At 45.6% G+C, this 15283-nt stretch overlaps 1 protein-coding gene across 1 annotated transcript; it reads left to right on the top strand.

The window, feature by feature from the left end:
* The first annotated feature begins 416 nt into the window (after positions 1–416).
* On the top strand, positions 417–13169 carry LOC111150754 (peroxiredoxin 6). Its single transcript, XM_022508340.1, has 5 exons — positions 417–609; positions 5008–5164; positions 10109–10255; positions 11380–11526; positions 12859–13169. Exons 1-5 carry the CDS (start codon positions 515–517, stop codon positions 12985–12987), a joined length of 675 nt encoding a protein of 224 aa, XP_022364048.1. The 5' UTR covers positions 417–514; the 3' UTR covers positions 12988–13169.
* Positions 13170–15283: the final 2114 nt, after the last annotated feature.

The raw sequence follows: 15283 nt of genomic DNA, 5'->3' as shown, positions 1-15283 counted from the left end.
AGACGACCAAGCGTAAACGTACAGGAGGATCTCCGCGGATTCGTCATCCCCCACCCCGATTCTCTGCCTTGGGGTTCCCCTTCTACCGCGTGCCGCTGCTTCCTTTCACCTTCAGACCCCGGACGCACTGCAGGATCAAACCTTGCTCACCCCCAAGCCTCCAGGGGGCGAGGTCACCGAATCCCACGTCACATGAGTGGAGACGCGCGCGGGTGCCAGCAGACTCCCGGAAGGTTCAGAGGCAGCGACCAGTGCCTAGAGCTCACCCACCCCTGCCCCGCCCCTCGCTCCGGCAGTCGGGACCCTCCCTCGCAACCGCACAGACCTCGGCTGGTCCCGTCCCGCCCCTAGCTCCGCCACGGCCCCGCCCACCTAGACTCCGCCTCTGGGTCCGCCCTCGTCCCGCCCCTCGCGGCGGCGCTTACTCTGCGGTCGACAGCTACACCGCCAGAGCCGGCAAGCTGGTGGCTGTCGTTGCTGCTCGTCCTCGTCTTCCCGCGTCACCGCTGCCGCCATGCCCGGAGGTCTCCTTCTCGGGGACGAGGCTCCCAACTTCGAGGCCAATACTACCATCGGCCGCATCCGTTTCCATGACTATCTGGGAGACTCGTAAGTGGCCACCTCGTAGTCTGCCGTCGGGTTACGCCCGACCGCGGAGGCGCCTTCCCTATTTCTTCTCCCTTCCGTCCTCCTCCCAGCTCAGCCTCCAGCTCGCCGCCCGCCTCCTCCCCGCACCGGTTCCTGCACGTGCCTCTGGCCGAGTGGCCTCTGCCCCGCGTCGGCCGAGCGCTGCTGGGGGCCGGCCCCCGGATCCGCTCCCGCTGGCGGCCCCCCTCGTGGCTGAGCGAGCTCCGCGGCGGGAAAGGGGGAGGGGAACGAAATTGGGTTCCCGCAGGTTCGGGAACCCGAGGCGGATGGAGGCCTGGTTGCCTATCGCACTCGGTTTAGTAAGCGGTGCCAAGGAGCGCGGTCAGGCGGAGGCCCGGCGGGGGCAAGGGCTGGGCGGCATCAGCGGTCGCGTCCCGGGATTCGTGCCCAGGGTCGCACCTCCCTCCCTCCCTCCTTCTGTTCTGGAATTTGCTCCCGGGGGAAGGTGGGTGTTAAAGGCCACGGTCTGAGGACACTCCTGCTGGCTGAAGGTCCGGAACAGCCCAGCGCGTTATCTGAAGTCCCGCTCGCTGCAGTGGCGTTTGCAGGCTTCTCGACACAAAACGTAAATTTAAAACCACCAGCTCCCAAATAACTGGCTAAAAGACTTGTCCAGAGCCTCCTGCAGTGGATGGGCCATGATTTGATAACAGCTCTGGGAGGGACCAAGAACACTCTGTCTGTAGGTGTGTCCTTCATTCCAGAACTTGCAACACTGTGCGGGGGAGGGCTTTCTGAGGTTGCTGCGTTGCAGTGCCGCGTTTTTGCCTTCTCGGCGCCGCAGGCTCTTGGGGCGCCAGCACTCGTGTACCTCCCGGCTTTGGAGACCCTTTTGTTTCCCGGTGTGTGCCCCTCACCGCTTCCTGTGCCCTGCTGCCCCGCTTCCCGCACGTGGCCTTGCTGGTGATACCCAGACCAGGCCTGGCAGTACCATTACGACTAGGAGTAAATCGGTGTTCCCTGGTTTTACATTTTATAGTTCCTGAATCAGCAAGCTTTCGAGTTGATTAGTTTTAACCTGAAAACATCCCAGAGATGTGTCATTATAATATTATGGTTCTGGAGTTCCAGCAGCCCCACCACACTGGTTTTCCTTTTTTTTTTTTTCTTTTTTTCTTTTTTTAAATTATTGAAGGACAATTGGCACACAGTGTTTCATTAGTTTCAGGTGTATAACAAACTAATTAGACAATTTGGTATATTACTCTGTGCTCATCACAGTGAGTGTAGTGACCGTCTGTCACCATGCATTACGATGTTATTGATTCTATTCCCCAAGCTGTACTTTCCTGCAAAGTACTAATTTTGTTAGGACAAAGTAATAACTGCAACTTTGTACCTCTTAATTCCCTTCATCTATTTCACCCATCCCCCCACCCCTTCCGGCAGTCACTGGTTCTTTGTATTTATGAGTCTGTTGCTGGCTTTTTGTGTGTGTGTCGGTTTTGTACTGTGAGGTGGTGCGGCTTCACAATTCCTCCATGATTTGTATACTTTTTATTCACAGTGCCCAAGTATAGGTGTGTATAGACAGAGGGAAGTTTATGAAATTAATTAGTAACTCAGTGGGGCTATGCAGAGAATCTGGGAGAGAGTCTTACATTTTAGGCCTACACATCGCCTTAAAAATCCCTTAAGTCCATTGTCCAGCCTCTGATTATGGGAAAAGCTAAGCTTTGTGAAAGACAGGACTAGGCTAGAAAAAAAGATGAGAAATGGAACATTCAGACCTTAAATGTAGGAGGAGACCTCAGATATATAGAATGTGTCCAATCTCGTAATCTAGGTATTAGTGTTCTCTCAAAAGTCCATGCGATTTTCAGGATATATGTTTCTTCCTATTCCCATCTATAGCCTTTACCCCCGTACAGCAAAATCTTACTGGAACTCTCAGATTGTATAGATTAAAGATAAATAATAACATACTGTGCCAATAATTATAAATACTGCAACTGTTTAAACTAACCCTACTTTTTGGGTTTCTTCTTGTTGTTGTTTATTGGCCCCTGGATCTATCTTGATTTCATTGAAAGTGGTACCTTCTCAGGGAGCCACCAGGAGGAAGATGAGAAAAACACCTGCATCTATAAACAAGTAGTATTACAAGGGCTGCCTTGGATCAGGCATGATCCCTCCCTTACCCCCAAAAGAAGTTTGAGCTCTTTATATAATTACAACAGAAGGATTTTGCCTAATACAGTTTTTCTCGACTCCATTCTGTGGATGATCTCAGTTCAGATGATACTTTTTGATCCAGGTGGGGTTTTTTGGAGGAAAAAAAATAATTTCAAACATTACAGGTATCTGCCCTGCCTCTGACAATTGGAAACAACTAAGGGGGTTGGGTGCTGCATTTGGTGAATTTTATTACTATTTTTGTATGTATGTAGTAGAAGCAGCTGCTTCACAGTACATTTTTACCAAACAAAGCGTGTTCTCCTGGTATTTTCTGGAGGTGAGTGGGGACCCTTCCCTTAAAGGATGAAACCTTTTGTCTTTTGAAAATGAGGAAGGAAATGGGATAATGTAATTGAACTACTCTTACTCTTAAGAGCACAGTAAGGAGACTTGGAGGGGAAGACAGGCTGTAATAAGACAGTCTCGAGAGTTATCCTATTTGGCAAACTGGAGTGTGGCTTCTGAGGGGGGCAGGATGTGAAGTGGCTTAAACTCAGTTCCTTAGCATGATTCAGCAAAAACCTTCTCGACACAATGGAAAGTTGTATGTCTAACACTTAGAATTTCATCAACCATTAACAACACAGGAAGAAATGACCTGTTTATTTTTCTTTAACTTTTTTTTTAAAGATTTTATTTATTTATTTGACAGAGACAGACACAGGGAGAGAGGGAACACAAGCAGGGGGAGTGGGAGAGGGAGAAGCAGGCTCCCCTCCAAGCAGGGAACCGGATATGGGACTCGATCCCAGGACCCTGGGATCATGACCGGAACCGAAGGCAGAGGCCCAACGACTGAGCCACCCAGGCGCCCCACCTGTTTATTTTTTTCTCAACTCCTGGAGACTTTCTCTTGAGTCTCATCTGACACTTAAGCCGATCCTTTTCTGCAGAATCTAAGACCTAGATTTTACCCATGCCTAGATTATTTTCAAAAGATGTATATCCCTCTTACTGCCCTTTATAGAAAAGTAAACCTACCGCAGTCCTCCAGAATTTTAAAAATACTACCTCTCTCTTCCCAGTCTTGGCATAGGGCCATCTATCCTTTTTGTGGGAAGACTTTTCCTCTCCTGAAGCCTTGGGAGTCCAAGTGGCAGATGTAGGTGGGAAGGAGGAGGTACCCTTGTCTGCTTTTGTTCTCTGTGCTTCGGGAAACTTGGCGAACTTTTGAGAGGTCAGCTTGACATCTAGGCTATGTTTAGTAATCTAGTAGTTTAGGATCCCGGTTTAACGCCAGCAAGGCTTGTGGAAAACCGAGTGTTAAATTTTCCTTTCCAGTCAGAGGAGTAGTTCCGGTTGCAGAGGAGAGGGAAAGTGTAGTCCAAAAGTTCTTGGTGACTGTAAGCTTGAAATGTGCTTACAATCCAGACAGAGTTTTACTTTAGCTAATGATGATTATTCAGATAGTAGGATTTACCCAAGAATCTGTGGTTGTGAAAATCTGTTGTAGGCTCTTAGCGTTCTGCCCACTTGGTCTAAAACAAGAAGAAACTGCCAACAGAGACAGGCAAAACTGTTTTGTCAGGGTGCAGAGATCGGGTGTCCTGTTCGGCAGGCTGGGTCAGTAAAGACGACTTAACAAAAGTTTTTATATCCATTCACTACAAAGAAGCCAAGTGTCCACTTTAATTTTACATATAAATAGGGGATAGAAGCCTATTTATTTCAGATTACATAACCTGCTTATTATTGCAATCAGGGATTGGTTTTGATTGGGGCACATTGGGACGTCCATTGTTGAAGCTGAATGTCAGGGTCTCCGTGCCTAGGCAAAAAAACAGAAGTGAGTAAGTGGGCGGGGAGGTGGGGAGTTACTTCAGTAAGTTTGTTGGTATGAGTAGCACAGATTTTACGAGCTGAAAAGAGTCAGGGTGGCCCTGTAGTTTATTAAAGGAGGCGACACCCTTAAATTAGAGTCTTTTAAGGCATATATCATGTGGAATTTCATATCTTTGGTTGAATTGGGCTTTAAACATGGGCTGGAAGTAAGAAAGTAAGAAGTAAGTAAAGTAAGTAAGAAAGTAAGTAAGTAAGAAGTAAGTAAATCAAAGCATTGCTCAACAAAAATCTAAAAGTAATTGTCCTCATAAGCGCATTCCTTTAAAAAAGAAAGTCATTTTTGACTTAGGATTTGTGATCTTCTCCAGTAAGTTGTGACTTCTTTTTCCTTTCTTTCAGATGGGGCATTCTCTTCTCCCACCCTCGGGATTTTACCCCCGTGTGTACCACGGAGCTTGGCAGAGCTGCAAAGCTGGCACCAGAATTTGCCAAGAAGAACGTTAAGATGATAGCCCTTTCAGTAGACAGTGTTGAAGACCATCTTGCCTGGAGCAAGGTATAGTACCAATTGGCATGTGCTTTGAAATTATAGATCAAGTTAAAAATTATATAGAGTAGCTTGGTTTGTTTTTGTTTTTGTTTTAATTTTTAATTTAAATTCACTTTAGTTAACATACAGTATATTAGTTTCAGAGGTAGAGTTCAGTGATTCATCAGTTGCATAGAACACCCAGTGCCCATTACAACATGCCCTCCTTAATGCCCGTCACGAGTTACCCATCCCCCTCACCCCCCTCCCCTCTAGCAACCCCCAGTTTGTTCCCTATAGTTAAGAGACTCTTACAGTTTGCCTCCCTCTCTGTTTTTATCTTACTTTATTTTTTCCTTCTCTTCCCCTATGTTCCTGTTTTGTTTCTTAAATTCCACTTATGAGTGAAGTTATATGATATTTGTCTTTCTCTGACTGACATGTTTCACTTAGCATAGTATCTTTTAGTTCCATCCACATTGTTGCAAATGGTAAGATTTCATTCTTTTTGATGGCTGAGTAATAGTCCTGTGTGTGTGTGTGTGTGTGCGCGCGCGCGCGCGCCTGTACTACATCTGTCATCCGTCAGTGGACATCTAGGCTCTTTCCATATTTTCCTTGTTGTAGACATTGTTGCTATAAACACTGGGATGCACATGCCCCTTTGAATCATTATTTTTATATCCTTTGGGTAAATACCCAGTAGTGCAATTGCTGGGTCACAAGGTAGTCCTGTTTTTAACTTTTTGAGGAATCTGCATACTGTTTTCCCAAAGTGGCTGCACCAGTTTACATTCCCACCAACAGTGTAGGCGGGTTCCCCCTTCTCCACATCCTCACCAACACCTGTTGTTTCCTGAGATGTTAATACTCTAAGTATCTTCGTTTTTTGAGGTAAAGGTACAAGTGACCTTAGATTCATTGATTTTTTTTTTTTAAGACTTTATTTATTGCAGGGGGGGGTGGGGCACTGAGAACATGGAGAGTGAGAGGAAGAAGCAGACCCCCAGCTGAGCAGAGAGCCCCATGCGGGGCTCAATCCAGAATCCTGAGATTATAACCTGAGCCGTAAGCAGACGCTTAACTGACTGAGCCACCCAGGCGCCCCTCAGATTAACTAATAATCTGAAAGTCTGACTTAGACCACACTGTGACCTCTGCCTTTGCTAAATGCAATGCTTGGTTCTTAGCCCTGCTCTTTCTTGGCCTGCTAGGAGCCTTTAACCCAGTGATCACTATATTCTGAAACATTTTCCTCTCTTGGCTTCCAGACACCGCATCTGTAGCTGTTCTGCTTATTCTCAGACTGAGCTCCATCTCTCAACTCCTAATTTATGCTGAAGTTTCCCTGGACACATTTCATGGATGCCTTCTCTTTTTATCTACACCTTTCCCGTTGGTGAAGTCATCCACTCACCTCTAAATGCTGTAATTCCCAAATTTCCATCTCTAGTTAGACTCTGCTGGCTTTCATACCGATACAACCCGTGCCAACTCAGCCTCTTCCCTGGGATGTCCCGTCATCTCATACCTAGTATGTCTAACACGGGGTTCTTTTTTCTTAATCCAAGGTCTTACTCATCTTAGAAAACAGACACTGTGTTTTCATAGTTGCTCAGGTCAAAAAGCCAGGCATCATCCTTAATGCCTCTGATTTTTCCATACCTGTGTCCGAGTTATCAGTAAATTCATCTCCTCCACCTTAAAATTATCCTTAATCCTATTTTGAAGACTCTCTACCCAGGTTGTGGCTTGCCCTCATGTCCTTCTGGTCTTGACTCATTAAAGCCTCCCATGGCCTCATTATCTAAGATTATAACTCTTCTCCACACTCCCTAGCCCCCTCTGATTGATTTTCTCCTTAGCACTTGTCACCATCTAAAAGAAAATGCTCTTCACATTGCTGGTTTCGTTTGTTCATTTGTCCGCACCCAGCGGAGTAGAGGCTCAGCCGGGCAGGCTCCCGTTCTGTGCACTGCTGAACCGTGCTTGATGCCTGGTACATTCTAGGTGGTTGGTCCGTACATGTAGAATGTAGGAACTGAAGGAATTGCCTGCTTGCAGCAAAGGAGGATGTACTTGGCCAATAAATGTGGTGATCTAGGCTGAACTGAAGAACATTATGATGGCTTCGCTGTGATGTGCCACTGAATAATGCTGATAGGTCAGCTCAGAGGGATGGACCATGTACCACGCACTGTGCCAAGCGCTTCACTGTACAACTGAATAAAAGATGTCCCGACTTGGGAGTTGGCCACCTGGGGCTGCATCCCTCGGCCATTTTATGCTCATTGATTCTCGGTGTCTGAGAGGAAAAGAACCATATGCAGGAGAAAAGAGAAGCACATTGCTCTTTCTCAGGGTGGAATTCCTTCTCATTCCTTACTTCTGGCTGTGAATAGCAGCTGTCTTTCTACAACGATCTCACGGGCTGTTTCTCATTTGTTTCCAAGAGCAGCCCTGGAGGTATGTGGTTCGTGCCCTCGTGTTTGCCACTGAGAATACCTTTTCCTCCCACAGAGCTGGAGGGACTTGCTCAGGATTGTCTTGCTGTAAAATGATGGCAGTGGCCCGTAGGAACCTCACACTGATGCTGTTGTGATGCTAGGTGCTAGAGGGCAGGCATTAGCCCGATTTAGGATAGAACAGAGGCAAAGTATGTGGTTCATTGGTGCTCATGGATGTCACGGAATACCCATTGGGCAAGCGGCAGTGTTGACAATTGATGGTATAGTGATAGTTAAATTGAGAGATCACTAAAGGAAGAGCTTATTGCCTCTTGTATAACATCTCTTAAAGCATTTTGGCTGGTGAGCTTCTGCTGTAGAATTTTCCCAATTGGGATTGCATTCAATAGGAGACACGTCCCAACTGTCAAAAACAGTGACGTTCCGCTAATTAAAGAGGGAACTTCACGGTGCCTCTCGCACGAATCCATATGGATCGTTTTTTAGATGTGATGACTTGGTAGGGAGCCAGTGACAAGAAAAGGGAGGCTAATGGGGCGCCTGGGTGGCTGAGTGGGTTAAGCCTCTGCCTTCGGCCCAGGTCATGATCTCAGGGTCCTGGGATCGAGCCCCGCATCGGGCGCTCTGCTCAGCAGGGAGCCTGCTTCCCCCTCTCTCTGCCTGCCTCACTGCCTACTTGTGATCTCTCTCTCAAATAAATGAATAAAATTAAAAAATAAAAAAAGGAAAAGGGAAGCTAAGATAATAAATAAGATAATTAAATAAGATAATAAAACTAAGGAACATGTCAAAAAGTGTTGCTACCATTTTCAGAGTTCATCTGTATGACTCTTAACCCTGTCGCGTCTCCGTGGAGAAATTAAAGAGTCTGTGACTACCATGACTTCTATCCACTTCACTTTCAAGGTCGCACATAATACACAAACCTCATTCTAACTTTAAATCCTCTTTTCTGCTTCTTCCTAAAACTACCCAGATAAGGGACTTGCTCTCTTCTCAATTCTTTATGCTCAGACTTGCCTGCATGTTTCATTAATACTGTTCCTCTTAACCTGTGAAGAGCTCATCCATCCTCCGAGGCCCGGGGTCAGAGTCTTTCCTGAAGTCTCAGCCAGCTCAGCAGACCTGTAAATGGGGACATTAGGATACTCAGCATTCACAGTCTGCCATGTACCCGTGATAGCCCTGCATTTGCTTCGACTTTGTAGGAGAGTCATCTGAACCAGAGTAAACATTTCTTTGAAGGCAGGAACTGTGTCTTACTCGTCCACACTGCCGGCCCCACTTTGAGTGCCGTATGGACACTTGATCAAATAAGAAGCTAGATTTTTTTTTCCCCCAAAGGCTTCTAGGGACTGGAAAAGTAGAAGTGATTGAGTGCAGTTAACTAAGGGAAGAGAACAGCATAGGGAGGAGCGTACATTATTGTCTTTCAGTTCAGACCTGAAATACCTTGTTTCTATGTGGATGTTTCTGCCTTTTTCACCCATAAAAATTTTACATGTTATTTGTCCTTAAAGTATATATATTCAGCTCTATTCTTGGGTTTGCTTTGTGATTTTTTTTTTTTTTTTTCCCCATTTCTTAATAATCTGCCTTCCAGGGACGCCTGGGTGGCTCAGTTGGTTAAGCAGCTGCCTTCGGCTCAGGTCATGATCCCAGCGTCCTGGGATCGAGTCCCACATCGGGCTCCTTGCTCTGCAGGGAGCCTGCTTCTCCCTCTGCCTCTGCCTGCCATTCTGTCTGCCTGTGCTCGCTCTCCCTCTCTCTGATAAATAAATAAAATCTTTAAAAAGAAAAAAAAAAATAATAATCTGCCTTCCAGTAGTGTTGTGTCTGGGTCGGTGTACTTAGCGGGCAGGGACCAGATCTATAGAATTATCTGTGCATGTGGCATTATTTCTAGAACTGATGGATTTGGGACACCTGGGTGGCTCAGTAGGTTAAGCCTCTGCCTTCGGCTCAGGTCATGATCTCAGGGTCCTGGGATTGAGCCCCGCATCAGGCTCTCTGCTCAGCAGGGAGCCTGCTTCTCCCTCTTTCTCTCTGCCTGCCTCTCCACCTCCTTGTGATCTCTGTCAAATAAAGAAATAAAATCTTAAAAAAAAAAGAACTGATGGACTTAATGAACCCCTTATTTTGGATGGCGTTTACTTGTTGGGAATCTGGTGGTGCTTTGGATTGGGATCTAACTCCACAGTATTCAACTCTGCTGCTTTCTTTCTTGCTGCTTCAAACAGTAAAAGCATGCCAATTTTTAAGAGGACTGGCCATGAAAAGGGTCTACAGTTAAAACCTAAGTACTGTACCACACTTTTCTTTCTGTCAGTGACTGATTGGGATAAGGGGTGTTCATTCATTCATTTTCTTACTCAAATTGCTTATAGAGTAAATTACGATTGTGATCCTCTTCCCTATCTTGCAAGATAATAGCTGTTAACTGATCGAATTCAGAAGATGTGCTTGGTTTAGATTTCTTTTTCCTCTCTCACCTGCATTTCAGGATATCAATGCTTACAATGGTCAGGAGCCCACAGAAACATTACCTTTCCCCATCATTGATGATAAGAATCGGGACCTTGCCATCCTGTTAGGCATGCTGGACCCGGCGGAGAAGGACGAAAAGGGCATGCCTGTGACAGCACGTGTGGTGAGTGTAGAAATCCATTGTGGAGTCCTCATGACTGGCCAGGCTCTTCGTCTGATTGAGTGCTTGCACCAGCTCCAGGAAATAGGGGAATATCTCTGATTGCAAAATAAATTAGCGGCAATCTCATGGAGCATCTGTACTGCTAATGCAAAGTAAAATTTTCAGCTAAATTTTAAAGTTGCTGAATTTGACAGCTTTTGGAAATCTGCGTAAAATAAGTAGTTATCCTAAGATGTCATCTAGAAGTGGGGAATCTTTTCTCCAGCTCTCCTGACAGCCCTCTCCAAAGTGGTGGGCTATCCCCTTTCCCATAAGGCAGTTCTGGCTTGGAATTTCTACTTGTTCTGTCCTTACCCACTAGAGAACAAACTTAGTCCCTCAGCTGCAAAACTGTACAACTATTTAAGGACGAGGATCAACTCCCATTAGTATATTTTAGGATAATCATCCCCAGTTAACATAGTACCTTCCCAGGGCCTTTCTGGATTCAATTTGAGTATCAGGTGTTCTTACTGAGACAGCCAGAGCCAATAGAATGCCCTTCTAAATTTAGAAAAATAACATGGAGGGGGCCACCTCGCTGGCTCAGTCAGTAGAGCATGTAACTCTTGATCTTGGGGTTGTGAGTTCGAGCCCCATGTTGGGTGCAGAGATTAAAAATAAAGAATAAAAAAATAAATCTTAAAAAAAAAAGAAACCACGGAGAATAAAGTTCTCTAAACACCAGCCACCTAGATTAACAGTTTGCTGTATCCTTCTAGATGTTCTGGGACGGGGCAGGTAGAGGGTTGTTCTATTTGTTTTTTAAACACCCTTGAACATTTCTAATGACTGATGAACTTTCAGAGAGGCTGTAATATCAAAAACACTTAAAGAATTCCTCTATTTTGGGGCGCCTGGGTGGCTCAGTGGGTTAAATCCTCTGCCTTCGGCTCGGGTTGTGGTCTCAGGGTCCTGGGATCGAGCCCCACGTCGGGCTCTCTGCTCAGCGGGGAGCCTGCTTCCTCCTCTCTCTCTGCCTGCCTCTCTGCCAACTTGTGATCTCTGTCTGTCAAATAAATAAATAAAATCTTTAAAAAAAAAAAAAAAGAATTCTTCTATTTATGCATTTGTGTGCTTTGCAGGTGTTTATTTTTGGTCCTGACAAGAAACTGAAGCTGTCCATCCTCTACCCAGCAACAACCGGCAGGAACTTTGATGAGATTCTCAGAGTAATTACCTCTCTCCAGCTAACGGCGGAAAAGAGGGTTGCCACCCCGGTTGATTGGAAGGTAAAGATGTTAAAAGGGCAGGTGCTCATGCTGTCTGTAAGGTCCTACGGGCTGATCTCTCAGTGGCTGTCTTCAGGGTCATTGTTACCTGGGGATCTTTTTCTGACATGCACACACACTGGCTGGAGTTCTCAGGGCTGAGTTTCCAATTTGCCATGAGGCCATTCTCAAAATCTTTGACACTTTATATAAAGTGCACACTCCCTATGTTGGCTTCCTAACTTCTAGATCATTTGATCAAGTTAATTGGTCAGAATGATGCCTTTTAAAATAAGAGAATTTTTTAAAAACCTTTAACTCTTCCCCAAATTAGCAAAATGATGGCAGAATATTTATAGCTAGACTTAGATTGGCCACTTCAGACATGGCTCTAAAACACTGTGGTATATTAATGTCACGGAGCATTTCATTTCTCTTAAGCTTCATTCTGTCTTTTAAACTCATGTAGAATTCTTGGTATCTTGTTCATAAATTTTTAATTTCTAGGATTTCTGCAAAAGGTAAGACAGGGATATCCCAAGGGTAATTTCATGTAGCTACATTTTTTTTTTAAATACGCTAACCTGAATACCAGGTTGTGTTTTGTTATTCCTGACAGGCAAATCACTTAAACTCTGTATATCCATCCACCGAACATGTGTTTACTGAGCCGGGGCAGTGGGCACTGGGATACAGCAGCAAACAGTATAAATCGAAATGTAAATAGAAGTCCCTCCCCTCCTAGAGCTCACACTCCAGTGGGTGGAGACAAACAGTAAGCAAGTCTCCTGTGTGTTAGGTGACAATGAGTGTGGCGAGAATGGGAATTCAGGAGTGGGAAGGTTGGTTTTATAACTGGCTGTCAAGGAAGGCCTTCCTCCGAAGGGACCTTTGGGAAAGACACAAAACAAGGGACCAAGTCACACGTATTTATGAGAGAAGAGCACTGCTGGCAGCAGGAACAGCTGGAAAGCAAGCTTGGTGGGTTCGAGAAACAGAAGAAAAGCCAGCGTGCCTGGGAGAGGAGGAGCAGGAAGTGGGGTGAGGAGCCGGGGATGAGAACAGAGGCAGGAATCATTGACACAGGGCAGCAATGAGGACTTAGAATTAATATTTTTTAAAGTGTGATGCCAGGCCATCGCTGGGTTTAAAGTAAGACTCCTACTTGTTAACATAGGGAAATAGTTCCCTCACAAAAATGTCACCCTGTGCAAACAAAATTCCTCAGAGGGGAGAGAGTAACCAATACCGAGTTCTTCCCAGGAGCACCTGTAGCTACTTTCTAAAGTCAACTCTTGCCTTTAAGGTTCCCTCTAAGATCGGATTTCACCATTTCTCAATGTCTTTGAACAGGACGGAGACAGCGTGATGGTTCTTCCAACCATCCCTGAAGATGAAGCCAAAAAAATCTTCCCTAAAGGAGTCTTCACCAAAGAGCTCCCCTCGGGCAAGAAGTACCTCCGCTACACGCCCCAGCCGTAGTCTCCAGCCGAGGTCTCTGGGGAGCTGGTGCTGGAGCTGTTGGCTTAGCTTAGTGAGCCAGATGATGCCGGCTGCCAATCGTGTTCTCCTACAACTCTTCATAAAAACATCCTGGTGTGATCACAGCCAAGGTCTTTAGGTTGCTCTACTACTGGCTTATTAAATGAAAATGGCACTAAAAATTTCTCGGGATCCTTTACTCTGTGCCTTCACCAGCATTCACCTCCGTTTGTGTACCTTAGCGTGCTCCTCCGCTGACTCTCTTTGAAACACGTTCTGTAGGAGAGGCTCGGATCTCTACGGGATTTGGGATCAGTGAGGTAGTGTTGAGAAAGCCTGCTTTGCTCCATCATAGAATGACTCTCTGTTTTTCAGCTCTTCTGATCAAACCCAGAACTTGAGGTTTGGAGTCCTCTGTGATGAGCGTGCATACAACCCCTTAACTGAGCGTACCCAGATGTATCTTCACTGTTGAGTGTTTGGATCACAGCAGGGGCAGAGAACCTTTCATTTCTCTACTTTTTCAGGAGATAACAAGTGGGATAAACAGGGGAAGGATCTTTTAAGTATTTTGCTATAAAGAAAACGTTTCAGTAAATTTCTGTCAAAAGAGAAAGGCGGCTTGCCTGCGGGGGAGGTGTAATCTGGTGCCCTGTGCCTTTCATACAGAGTATTTCCGTCTGTCAGTCTGCGCTTCGCTGATGGATGCCAGCAAGGGCACACCTCGGGAAGAGAGGAGAAGATGATGGCAAATGTTTTATTCTAGAACACTTCTTGCAGTGAGGCGGGTGGGGCTGTTTTCTGACTCTTGCCTTTTGGGAATCAGCAAATAAATTCTTTATTAAAACTGGAGCAGAGGATTCTGTCGTCACGTCTTGAAGCACTAGTTTAGACTCTGTCCTGCAGGGCGGAGGTCTGCTTGCCTGAGTTGGCATTGGTACTTTTTCTCCAAAGGCAGATCCATAAAATGTCATACAATGAAAGTCCAGGAGCAACGGACAAACAAGGATTTCACAACTCTTGGACCACTTTGCTCCTTCCTCTTGGTTCCCTTGGGTCCTTGAGTTTGTGACTCCCGCTGTGAAGAGCTCTTAATTGGATTACTAGGCTTAATCTTGAGAATAGGACGACTGTGCTCTTCTCGAAAGGATACTAACTACGAACTAACTACCCTGAGCTCATGGTCTCTCAGACTTTCATTAGACCGTGCTAAATAGGTCGTGGGTTTGGAGGTCATCTCTTGCCTGTAGCCCTTTATATTTTTATTGAGTTTGATAATATAAAAGGTGATGCCTGGTGCCAGGTGTTAGATGGGTCATTCCGTCTTTAGTTTCCTTGAATTCTCCACGTGTAAAATTCTAGTGATACCAGGAAGGTTAAGAATGGAGTGAAAATTCCCAAGTTACCCAATATCCTGAAGAATGCCATCTAAAAGACCAGAAGACTGGTTTTCCTGCTTTTGCCTCTTCAAGTAATAGTATGTTTTGCCAGTTAAAATTCATCTTAGGGTGATATAGGTGTGGGCACCTGACAGTGCTGGCCCAGGATGAGGTCCATTCCTGACAATAAGGCAAAAACCTCATACAGAGAACTCCTTGCCCTCATTTTGCCAACCTGAGGCTCAAAGTCCCAGACCCAGCCTTGAGGGAAGAGGCTACAGCCTAGCTTCACGGTAACCTCCTCAAGCAGCTGCACCCGTGTGCCCTCCCCTGCCCCCATTTCCAGACATGTTACCATAATAATAGAATAAGGCACATGGATGAAGGGTATGGCATAGGGGAATATTGTCAGTACTACTATAATAGCATCATGGAATGACCGATGGCTACACTTGGGGTGAGCACAGCATAACGGTTAGAGAAGCCGAATCAGTAGGTCGTACACCTGAAACTAATGTAGCATGGTGTGTCAACATGGTTATATAATGAGAAAAAGGAAGACGAAGCCTTTGTGGTTCAGTCATGGTGGCCTGGTTCCTACATGTGCAGCCACATCCCGAATTTGCTGACGCTGGTCGTCTGCTCTGAAATACTGCCCTAGTATGCGAGGTACCCAGAGGCTCTGAAAGGACTGACTGTTTCTCCCACCTTTTCTTCTATTCTTACCTCTATCCTGGTTTTCCCTAAAGTTGAGAACCAAATATCCTTTCAAAATCTTGTTAAAATGAAAAGGGATAACGGGTTCCAAATAATAAACAACCAGGCCATAAAACTGAACTTTATTTGACGTTTAAAAAGAAATTGAAAAGTGATACTAAACAGTATTATGCAACGTAAAATTGTTAATTTCTCCTGAA

The sequence above is a fragment of the Enhydra lutris genome, unplaced genomic scaffold (genome assembly GCF_002288905.1).
Source record: "Enhydra lutris kenyoni isolate GAN:26980312 unplaced genomic scaffold, ASM228890v2 scaffoldscaffold24, whole genome shotgun sequence".
Classification (NCBI taxonomy): Eukaryota; Metazoa; Chordata; class Mammalia; order Carnivora; family Mustelidae; genus Enhydra; species Enhydra lutris.
This window is presented reverse-complemented; position numbering and strand designations above follow the sequence as displayed.